Source organism: Anser anser (assembly GCF_964211835.1).
Source record: "Anser anser genome assembly, chromosome: 1".
Classification (NCBI taxonomy): domain Eukaryota; kingdom Metazoa; phylum Chordata; class Aves; order Anseriformes; family Anatidae; genus Anser; species Anser anser.
In genome coordinates, this window is record NC_139720.1 from 127,181,156 (window position 1) to 127,193,274 (window position 12,119).

The 12,119-nt window shown below is 38.0% G+C and overlaps 1 protein-coding gene across 3 annotated transcripts in view; it reads right to left on the bottom strand.

The window, feature by feature from the left end:
* Positions 1-12,119, bottom strand: part of MBTPS2 (membrane bound transcription factor peptidase, site 2) — a 37,531-nt gene that overhangs the window by 22,331 nt on the left and 3,081 nt on the right. For all 3 annotated transcript variants that reach the window (XR_014578666.1, XM_083821542.1, XM_083821541.1), the window contains exons 3-6: positions 9,012-9,160; positions 7,179-7,317; positions 3,238-3,341; positions 594-721 (exon numbers count right to left, since the gene is read on the bottom strand). Coding sequence is in view for 2 of the 3 variants with exons in the window: in XM_083821542.1 (XP_083677668.1) it covers positions 594-721; positions 3,238-3,341; positions 7,179-7,317; positions 9,012-9,160 (520 nt within the window). In the remaining variant the exon portion in view is untranslated. The remainder of the gene's footprint in view (positions 1-593; positions 722-3,237; positions 3,342-7,178; positions 7,318-9,011; positions 9,161-12,119) is intronic.

The following is a 12,119-nucleotide window of genomic DNA, read 5'->3' on the forward strand; positions in this document are numbered from 1 at the left end:
TTTTTTGACAATCACTCAAGCTATTGTTGAAAATCACATAATAGGTTGCTCCTATTGCAGAAGATGGTAGTGGTCGCTCAAGGGTATTCACCTGTGACAGCAAGTCATGTTCTCACACCACCAATCTTCTGGTTGAGTATTTATTTATTTATTTATTTTTGTGCTCCGATGTTTCGCTATTTAAGCCGTATGATATGCAAAGAAAGTTAAAGGAACTTCTGCACCTCAGCTGATATGAGAGCTTATAATAGTGGGAAAATGTGGTCAGAAACCCCATTTTTCCCCAACCATATGAACAACTATTCTGAGTCTGATTTAGGACAAAACATTTCTCAAGTCAGGAAATTCGTACTAATTTATGTTCCTGGAAACAGCTTTATCTCCCCCAGAAGACAGCACAATACGGACAATGATCAAAAGGATTTTCTGACATCACAATTCATGTTCAGAGCAGAAGGATCACCTTTAGGTGAAGAGAAGCTTTTATGCTTCTTCATTTTAAACCTTCAGTCCTCTATCAAGGATTTATAAATGATACCTTTAGAATAAGTAACTGTGCTAAGGAGAGATTTAATAAGAGCACAAACTATTACCTGCACAAAATATCCTTAATTGCTGGACTGGTGATATCAGCTGCAAGTGGGTTGTGAAGAGGTCAACAAATGCTCCAGGATAGACAATGAAGATAAAAATCCCAAATCCGTTAAATCGTACTTGTTCTCTTTAAAAAAAAAAAAAAGAAAGAAAGAAAAAAATGAAAAAGAAAAGAAAAATGAAGAGCAGTTATTGCACACAACAAATGAAAAACTGGGAGATTTTGCATAGCGCACATTTTTGACTATGAGAATAATTAAAATTACAATTATCAAATTAACTTATTCCTCATAACATGAAGGATGGAAAGATAAACTAGAGGATATTTTCTGCGTTAATTGCCACTTCTAAATAACATGCATTTATGAGGCTGGTAAAAAACAAATGCTAGAGTTCAACTTCTTTTCTGCCTTCTGGCAATAACACATGAAATATTAAAAAAAAATCTGCTTTTAAGTAATATACATTGTAGCATATATTTTAACATTGGGGGAGTCTATTAGGTAAAAAATGGCAAGCTTTATTATTGAAATTTCAAAATAATCTGTGAAAAATTATCTGGAAAAGCAATGCCTTTCCTTTAACAGGAATACTTAGAGATTTCTGGAATTTATCATTTCTCTCTTTGTCCTAAGTGAAATTCATAGTAAATTGTAAACTTACAAAAATGAGGGAAATGTCATCTGAAAGTCAATAGGGTAAAAGGACAAATGCTATTTAAATATATTAGTAGCTGACACTGTCATATAGATAACAGTTTCAGAGTTTTCACAATTGCTTTTAAAGGGCACTTTTTGGAATATCTACGTGAAGACTTTACGAAGCTAGATATTTCAGAAGGGACTTGTAAAGGCATGACAATCACGTTTCAAGACATTTATTGCAAATAAATCAGCTAATCTCATATCTTTTCTGTGACAGTACACTGGGCAAAGCATTATATTTAGTCACTTTTCATACAATCCCAGCTGCAAGAATGAAGCACATATATAATAAAAGGAGACATAAAATTAGGAGAAGACATAAAATTACACAAAACAAATCAGAACAAAGTAATACATGAATTCTCTGCAGGTAACTCATAAAAACTGCCCTTACTACAGAATAGCAAGGGTAATCTCCTGCCCATGCCAGATTTCACGACTTGGGTAGAAGGCATAAAGGGAAGGAGAAAAAGGTTTTTTTGATATAAGCCTTGACTAAGCTAAGGCTCGAGTATTTTATGCTTTTGTAGCCAATACTACCTTGAACTGAAGCTGGTGAAAGTATGTAGGGAGTCGAAATGATGTACCAGAAAATATTATTATTATATACAATAATCATACAATTCTCCCATAGCACAGCTATTTAGTAAAGCCTGAGGATGGACCTTAACAGCACTATAGACCCAATCTGTACTAGGAGAAAAACAAAAACATAAAAACACAACACAACAAAATGACAAGGAGAAAACAGCAGCAGCAAGTTGCTGTAAATGGAAAAAAAAATAATCTCCCAAATTTTGATTGACAGTAATTTTACAATGGACAATCCAATTTTTTCTCCTTGAAATAGATGGGAATCGATTTTTAACAAAAACATAACCCAAAGCTGAATATTCAGAGCCACTGCCCCAGATCTTGAGTGAAAGTATCATACCACTAAGGTATAAGAATTATTAATTCTGGTTAAAAACAGCTCCATAGTTACTCCTGGATTCTCTGCAGTTAGCCAGCAGCACATGAAGGCACTGTAAGAGAAAGGAAATTTTCTTGTCTCTTCCTGTCATGGGATGAGCAAGAGCAAAGAGCTTCATCCTCCATAAAAAAAAAAACACCCACTGGATATTACAGAAACCAAGCTTAAAGACAAACAGAGTATATGAAACACACAGGGTCCCACATCACTCCTTTGACTGAGAACTTTCATTGCTATAAAACAGGCTGTAACAGGTTCAAATGCAGTCATGACTTCCTATTCTCAAGAAAATCAGTGAAACAGCTTAGGGCTTCGTGCCCATGGGACAAATAATGCCTATGAAGTCCCTAGGAAATGTGGAGGACACCTGAATATCAGTTCTGGTAACCACCACTTAACCCTCTTATGCTGGAGTGTCGTTTAACAGTAATTGACTAATCATCAAATAACGTCTTTGTGAAGTAACCATCACAGTTAATAGTGACATTAAAAATTTCAACCATGATCAAAATTAACACATCTCTGAGATTAATAAGGGCAAATCACATTTGACTGAGTTACTGCTGTTCAGATGCTACTTCATGAGCTGCATTTAAACAAACTAATTTAAAATCTATTTTAAAGTTCCATTCTACAATAGCATGCAGGTCCTCTTCAAATGCCACAGCTGCAGAAATGAAATTACTGTATGAAAAACAAGATCAATTATGAGCAGAATTACTTTAAACCTGATGCAGCGTGGTATATTTACAAAGCAGAAGTCCTGTCTCATGATCAGTAGAATAGGCACTGTATTAAAACTCTGTCCTTTCTTGTACATCCTTCCAGACTTAAAATCTAAGGAAGCTATGAAATACAGAATAAACAGACTCCCTAGATAAACTGAAGAAATGCTAACAACGTTCACCTGTAATTGGAATATTAGTCTTTCTTGGCACATAGTAAGAGAAAAGTAGTTTGTATTACCGAATAGCTGCCACCCCATGGCCGACTTCATGTATCACACCACTGATGAGGATTGCAGAGAAGAAATAGGTCAGCTGGCTGACAGGCAAATTTACACCAGGCACCTGTTCATGTGGGCATGACAACAAAACAAAACACACTAGGAAACCAAGAGGTACAAAGACAAATCATCCTGCCTCTAACCTTGCTGCTCTCACTCAGCTTTCTCAGCCCACCAACACAACAGGAGCCACACACACAGCACTACTGGTTTGTACCTCTTCTCTCTGTTTATTCAAAATAGTTTAAAATACACTGAATATATATTCTTTTGCTGAAGGTTGAAAAGCTCTGCAGGTGAAAAGCCTTTTCCCTCCCCTACTCAGTCCCCACAACCATGACAGAGTGTGCCCTACTCTATATTAAGCTCCAGAAGTTTATAAAAACATACACAGACTTCAACTAAAATGAGACAGGCTTGGCACTGTGAGCAGTAGTTTACAATACCCTGTAGATAGTCATGTGGTTATTGAGATCCACCCTTAAAAAAAAACAAAACAAAACTGTAATACATTTAAAACTGGAATTGTCAGTCTCCCTTCTCTCTTTCTATAAAACATGACACCACCCCAAATTGAAAAGATCAAAAAAAGAGTAACTTCTGTCTATTGTTCAAGCTTTGGCAGTCTGCATATAACAGATTAAGATTAAAAAAAGCACTTGCAATGGAGATACTATTTTAACTGATGTAGGACATAACACGCAGCCCCCCCAGTCTTCCTGTTGCTGTGGATTCCCACCGCTCCCCAGCTCTTCTCTGCACTAGTTATGAGACAACAGCTCCTTCCAGCCAGGCTCCAAAGCAGTCAGTCACAAGTCAGAAGGAGGAAGCCTGCCCTCTTTCCATGAGACAGGGAGGAGGACTGCTCAATTCCCACCTCCTCTCAGCTGCTGGGGCTGCAGTAGGAAGACCTGCTGCTGACTCAGGGACAGTTGTCCCTGCTGCTCCCCACGCTCCAGGCAGGGAGCACCCCAGTGCTAACAGCTGCTAGGCACATGGCATGAATTGTGATCCAGTGGCAGAAAAGAGATGCGATGGGCAAACATTTCTGACCTGCCTGTAAGACTGTCTAAAAATGACCTTGTCTGACACAAAAGGCTGCAGCTCCTGGCTGCTCTTCTCTGGGATCCAACTGAGCAGACCCTACACAACCCTACCTTCATTCAGTCCCGCCTGTTGCTCAGTTATGTGCATTCAGCTATCATGAGGAACCTTGCGACAGCTTGATGAGACAATCTAACTAAAAGAAATCCTTTGGAGGACTGTTTTCACTAGTGTTACACTGAATCATTTCACAAATTCTGTTCAGAGTGTGATCGTGACCAAGATATTTATCTTAACTGGAACAAACTTTGTACCTCCCTGTATGAAGACAGCTGCTCTTCACTCGTGAGGCTTCCATTGCTGGCATTAAAGCATTAGCTGGCGGCATTAATAATAGATCATTTAACTGGCATTCTCAGTGGCTCTTTGCTCCAGGAGCATGGGAGGACAGACAGCTATAGCAAAAGTTCCTATTGCAATACCACTGTGACTGTATCACATTAGAAAACACCGAGTGCTTTCACATATCATGTCAAAGAAGCTAGCTTATGACACACCTAAAGAGGAAGCTAACTCTCATGAAGAATTCACGCAGTATTTTGTTAACAAGCGTTGTCACCTCATATTTCATGGTCTTCTGGAAATGCCTTTAGTAAAAAAAGGTCCTTTCCTAATAACCGATCTGCTTCTTCCCCACTTTTGCTAACAGGCAACCAACACAAGAGGAGGAAGCTAAAGAAAAACAACTCAGTTATCTGCAGATGGGTATTCTGAATAAAGTATATGGCTGAAAAAAAAAAAAGAGGATGGGTGCAAAAATCTAAATCAATGAAACATAAGCATAACTCCCTTTCTCCAAAGATGAAGAATAAAGGCTAAGCAGATTCATGCCAAAGGCTAAAGCACAGTTAACAATTAAAAACAAAAAACAAAACAAAAAAAATGCTCTCTCTCCTCCAAGGCAGTCAATTAATTATGAAACATATTGATGACTAATTTAAATGATGAGAAGGTCCTCCTCACTTGTTCTTCACTTCTTTGCAACCACATCTGGGTCACTTTTAGTGTCAACAGAATACTCAAACTCTTTGAATGCAGAATTACAGGACTGTGACCGTTGAGAAACGAAACAAAAGAAAGAGAACCACACAGGTTCTCACAGCTTAGGAGAAGTAACCTTATCTCCATACACGACACTACATTATCTGTATACAATCCATCTCTTTCAGTACTGATCTGTCCTTGGTTTGAGTGCAGTGATACTGCCAATGAGCAGTCATCGCAGAATCCATTCCACATTGAAATTGTTAATATTGTGCTACATTTCTGCTTTCATAGTTACAGTTCACACCAGATTATTTGCTAAAGCTCATCTTGACTTTGCTCACCTTTTACTTATGTCACTTTCACAGAAGAGCAGAGTATTGCAAATGACTACTTTGGCGTCACAAAGTGGATGGATTCATGTAGTGATCTCAAAAAATGAAAATATAAGAGAGCTATTTCTTATTCTGGAATGCAATAGACACACATGCTTAAAATGGACCCTGTTGGCAGGTAAGAAATTTTCAGTCCCGTGTTCAATTTGTGCTCTACTAGACACACAGCATAACACCAAGACTTCCCACTCACTACTGCTTGCTTCTGGAGATAATTCAGGAGCAGGTTGTAGACCAGGTGACTAACAGTGGCAGTACCAGCAGTTCTCTCCCAGGCTACCGCTTCTGCCAACACATACTGCATTTGCTGCATTCACCCTACGTGTGTGAAACAAACCCAAAACATCCCAAATGCACTGAGTTTATAACACATGCTAACGATCAGGCTGCTCACGCTCATGCAATTTATTTAAGTCTAGTGGCATACGGTCAATTTAGCACTTATGGGAAGGTCTGTCAAGGCAGCACACAATTCCCAACTTCTGTTTGCTAGACTAGCTGAGTAGTACAACAGAGCAAAATGGTTGGGTTCCACTGCTCTAAGCCATACGGTAGAAGGCAGAGCAATCTTATAGGACTTTTTGCTTTCCTGGAAAATGACCACACATTCTGGCCAGACAGCATGCTTGGTGAAATAAGGTTAGCTAGGAACCTTTCCAGGTTAAACCTGTTTTAAGGGTAATGATACTTCTTCCTTTACTGCCTTATGTATTTTGTTGTAAGACATAAAGACAGTATTTGCAATCTTTCACATTCTATAAACTACATTTCTTCCTAAAACAACACAGTAGTGTCCAGCATCACAAATCCATGAAACAATCAAATAAACTATTAGGCCTTTGACTAGATACTGTCAGAAAGAGAACACTCAATTTCACAGTGTAAATTAGGCAGAGGTCTCTGAACAATCCAAAAATATGCAACCTCCTCACTAATGAATCTTTGTTTCCACAATCACACAAAGCTCTTTACATTTCTCTCCTTTTCAACTGATGTTTTGTATTGTAATAAATGAAGGAGAACTCTTCTCTTCCTGCGGATTATGGACTTGTTTTGCAGGCTTCAAGGCCACCATTGTCTGCATGGCATCACATGGCCCAGAGAAGGTAAATTCTTATTGCTGTTTTGTATTCTTAGTACTATGATAATTTAAGGCTTTTCAAAATTGCTGACCAGTTCTCACTTCTGAGAATATTTAATATAAATTCTTTCATATATTTGCATTCGCCTTCCCCTCTTTTACTACCTCAACCCTTCATTTGTAAGGCTGGTAACAAACCAGCAATTTCTTATTTAAACAAATATTAGCAGTTAGGTTATCCTTGCACGGGAGGATTTAAGTATCATATATCCCATTAAGAAGTTGGTTAGTATCAGCTCACAGCCCTCAAATGAAGACCTGAGGAGAGAACACTTACCACAACTTGTAGCATACGATCATTCTGGGCTTTTGGTGCCTCAGTTAGCATCTGTGTCAGTGTCTGCATCAGTGTCTTTCCAAGAAGAATAACAGAGCCAAACATGGCAACTATACCAAACACCATTCCCATGCTGAACCTGCAAAGACAGGCAAACAGTTTAGTAATACATAGGCACAGGAAGCTCGTGCATATTCTCTGGGTATTTAACTTAGCACACAAACCTCACAGGGCAAAACCTACCCGGGGCTACTACTATTCATGCATCAACAAGGAAGTAAGTAAATATTAGCTAAAGGAAACTAATAACACTAATAACATATACTAGTAACATATTTAATAATATATAATATTTTCCTTATTTAGTAAGTGTTTGATATCCAAATCACATCCCGATTCATCTTCAAATATTTTTATGCAGTCCTTGTGCATTCTATTTTTTATTCAGTTACCCAACACAAGTAACTTGCCATTAGCTATGAATAAAAACATAACTTTACAATGTATAATTTACCATGTTGCGCCACACCATCACATATTTAGAAATCTGGATCAAGTGATGGGGTGGCATACATATTTATATAAGCTTTTTCAATAAATTTGGCATCTTCCTCACCAGCAATAAAAAGTGCTAAAGAACAATAAATGAGAATCAAACTTCTTTAAAGAAGAAAAATTAAAAGGTACAAATGCAAGACCAGATTAAAATCAATTACTTAAAACACATTCTTCTTCTCACCCATTCATATTTCATTAAAATCAGTGTGAAAAATCATTTCAATTTACTTTAGTCCACCTAATGGTAAACTTTTATTCACCATTATTATTATTATTTTACACTATTCAATAGTTGAAGGATGTGATAAAGTCTATTTTCTAGCTGCAACATTTCAATTCACTACCAGTCCTTCTTCCTCTCACGATCACATAATTGTTCTCTTACCATCCTTAATAAGGCTCACTGGAAATTAGCAATTTTATTTTAAGCAATATGCACTTGTAATGCTAACTAAAGAGACCGATGGAAACATTATACTGTAATAAATTACACACATTAAAAATTTGTGATTGATACAGAACTACTTAAAACCAAAGTAAAACCATTAGATACCAGAGAAACCAACATGAAGCAGACTTCTCTTTCACAATTATCTCACTAATGGTAGCAATACAGGAAATGAAAAGAAATTCATGCCTTACTCATTGTTATTTTCAGAGTGGATATAAAACAACACTAGGGAGGCAATTCACCAATAATTTTCTAAACCAGTCCAAAAGCATCCATATTAACCATCCACCTTATTTACCTATTACCAGCAGTCTGTGCAATCTTCGCAAGGAAAGGTGCAGGTAGGTAAAAGACAGAACTAGAGCAATGTCCTTCTGAGTAGGTACAGTTGCTGAATGTCTGGGAAACGATTGGCAGCAGGGGCACAACTGTCTCTGAATAATTTGTAAACTCTAGTGATCAGGGGAGAGCTCAGTGTACAGTAATGGGCAGATTTGGGATACGAGAAGCTGCTTTCAGATCTACCTCTGTAGAGTATTATATGTAATATCTTTATACTTAAGAGCTATGAGTAGCTCAAACCATAGGTAAAAATACAGTTTATAGATGTCTTGTTTTACAGCATCCCCATATGTAATTTAGCTGTATATTTTTTAGCAGAGGGCTGGCACAATACCTTTATAGCAACCCTGTTTGGTTGGTTTTATCCTTAGCCTATAGAAATAACCACAACTAGGCATTCCACTTTTAAGGATGAAAAGCACAGATGTGGTGATAGTTGCTGCCTCTGTATTTGAGGGAAAAGAAAAATCATGAATTTATACCATAAATAGAGAAATCTGGGTTTCCATCTCCCCCAGTTGTAGAACTGGCGGTTGAAGAGAGCTGTTTGCCATCGCATGTGAAAAGGAGAGATGCTCAAGCCATATGTCAGCAACCAGTCTTCATAAGATGCCTTCAAAGAGCTGGATGACTGCAAAACAATGGAAAGTTAGTTTAACCCAAAACTTTCAGGAAGATTCTGTATCATGTGGCCAAGCAGCAAATCAGATCCACTTATATAAAGACATACGTGTAACTTCAAGTACATGTCCTGTGCATTATTTATATTTTGATATATAGGTGTGACCTGTAATACAAAAAGGCTACACCACTGTTATGATGCAAATCACAAGTTTAGGATTGGAAGAGAGATCAGCCATCCAGTGTAATTTGGCAATTACAATCTTGTATCATCTTTCCTAGTGTTAAATCACTTTCCGTAATTTTCACCTGCCTGGTCAGAAGGCTAAAGAATGAACTGCTGATGGTATTTTTCTATATGCAATTACATTTTAGTAAATGTAAAAGCTAAAAGTTAAAACTACAACAAAGAAAAACACAATCTGTTGGCTTTCTTTTGGCACCAGCTTATTTCTAACATTGGTGAGATGTGGATCAGAAATGTGGGTATTATTTAGCAAGAGTAAAAACAAGGTCTACTTTTCAATGACTAATGAATCTACTATTTCAATGACTAAGAGCATCTGAAATATTTGATCACACTATCAAAAAGCCAAATAGACTTTAAAATTACCAACATATATTGCAACAATTTCATTCACTATGATCATTTTCCAGCATTTCAAGATACTGTTGGAACTCCTTCCTGCTAATTCCAAAGATTTCTCTTTAGAACTTGCCTTTACAATGAATGTGACCTATGGACTATGTAATTAATAGTTTACTGCAGCAGTATCCAATATTATAGGCCGAAAGAAGTAGTTTTGCAACTGTTATTTTATAGTATGTGGTGGTGGTCTTCTCAATAGTCTTTACTCAGCCTAATTCATGGAAGCTAGCATCAGAAAGCCCGCTGAAGGACAGCTTTCCTTAGAGATGAAGGAGGAATTCACAGCTGAGGAAAAGCGTACCAGAGCTGTGAGCCTTCTGACTCTGGGCCGTTCCCAGGGCAGGAGTGTGTCTGACATAATCCAGACAAGTCTTCAGAGCTGTCTGAACTACAGCATCGTTCCCGAATTTCCCTATGAGCAGCAGCACCTACTGAAGACATCAGGAATGCGCAGTTCACAAGGGGCTCCCTTCTGCCCCCCCAGAAGGAACTCCATAAGTTCCTGGCTGTTGGTGAAACAAATTTAGAACTCGCCAAGTTCCTTGCGTTCCTCCTTTCCTTCCACAGCAACGGTGGGGAATAAGCAGCTCATCTTGCACAGCCATAGCTTTTCTCATTTTGTTGAATTAATTAAAATTTGAGCACTAAAAAAGCCTTCCATTATGCCAGAGCCACTTGCTCATCGTTCATTTATTACCTATTACACCATTTTATCCTTGCTACCCATAAGTTTATGCATAAATTCCTTCTTCAATTTACTGATTTCACTAGATTTTTGTTCAGTCAGCTGAGGACCACCATAAAAGTTTTCATCATAACGCATCCACTAGTCAGCGCTGGTCTTTGCCTACAACATCACTACGTTGTCCACAACCATATCAGCATTTGCTAGCCTAGCTTTAACAGAAGAGACCACAAAGAATACTACATTTTTACAAATCATACGTAAGCCAGAGAAACGAAGAAAATGCCTCTTCGCATAATCTTGAATAATTAAGAGCAAAAATATGCACAACATTAAGTACATCCGTCTTTTGGGACTTAAGGAAACAAACATATCCTATTCACACAGGATCCCCAAAACCAACAACTAACCAACGAACAACAACAAAAAAAACTCACAAATGTTAGAACTGGAAACAGAAATTTGGCACTTCAAAAATAGCTGTTCTCTTTATCACATACGAAATCAACCTAGAAACTTCTCCCCTAGAAATTCCACCAATGCATCCCATCAATTCATTGCAACCACACCACAGCTCCACTGTACCAGCAAGGCATAAACAAATACGCAGTTCTTAATGAGAAATACAAGATTACTGACCAATACTTTGGCCAAAAGACACCAAAAATAATATTCCTTTGGGATTTTTCTCAAAAAAAGTTGAGTAAGTGGTGTTCATAATCACTAAATGATGGCATCCCTTTAATACAAAGAAGTAAATGACTGCATTCCTTTGCAAAATGCATTAAAAAGCTCTACTTCTGGTCCTCCTGCCCTGAGCCCAATAGGATCACCCCACTGCCATGTGCACCCTCACTCCCTGGTATGAAGTATGTTGGTACCTTATGTCTCATTTCAAGCTCCCTCCACGGACTTTGGCTCTGCTTCTTTAGCTTGAGCTCTAAGTGATCTTTGTTATATTAATTTTACTATAAAAGCAATACCCTTTTTATTTATGCAAGCTTTCAAAATAATGAATGTCTGCTGAATACGCTGGGAGCTCCATAACTGTCTGCCAGCAAGCAGGAGCCCTTAACATTCTTTCGCGCTGACAAAGTCTGTTCAAGAGCCCTGAACCATTTCAGCTTCCTGACCTTAAAAGCTGAAGGCTAACCTTGACTGAATGCGCCTAACGCATCTTTTATTTCTGATAGCAGAAGGAGGGACAACCTTCCACCCTTTTCACATCCCTGATCCTTCAGGCAGAATGAAATGGGATGATTTAGCATGCTGGGGAGCAGGAATTCAGGGGTCTGCCTACGTGATTCCCTTTTTTAAGACCCAAGCTTCGCTGGGAAACTTTTGTATCGGTGCTTCAGTAAAGAGCAACAAGAGGGGCTTACATTTCCAAGTCCCACATTGATTCCTTGCTGACTTGCTAATGCAAATACATTTTGTAATTCAAGCAATATTATGTTAGTTTATTTGTGCAAAAAGACATTTATATACACAGCTCCTCCTTTCACACCAAAGAGTTTGAAAGGGTTGAGACTCCCACCCAAAAACGTTGGAAATCAGAATAACTGTATGAGAGAAAACTGAGCAAGAGACATTCAACATTGAACAAATTATCAGAATAAACATCAACTGCAAGTT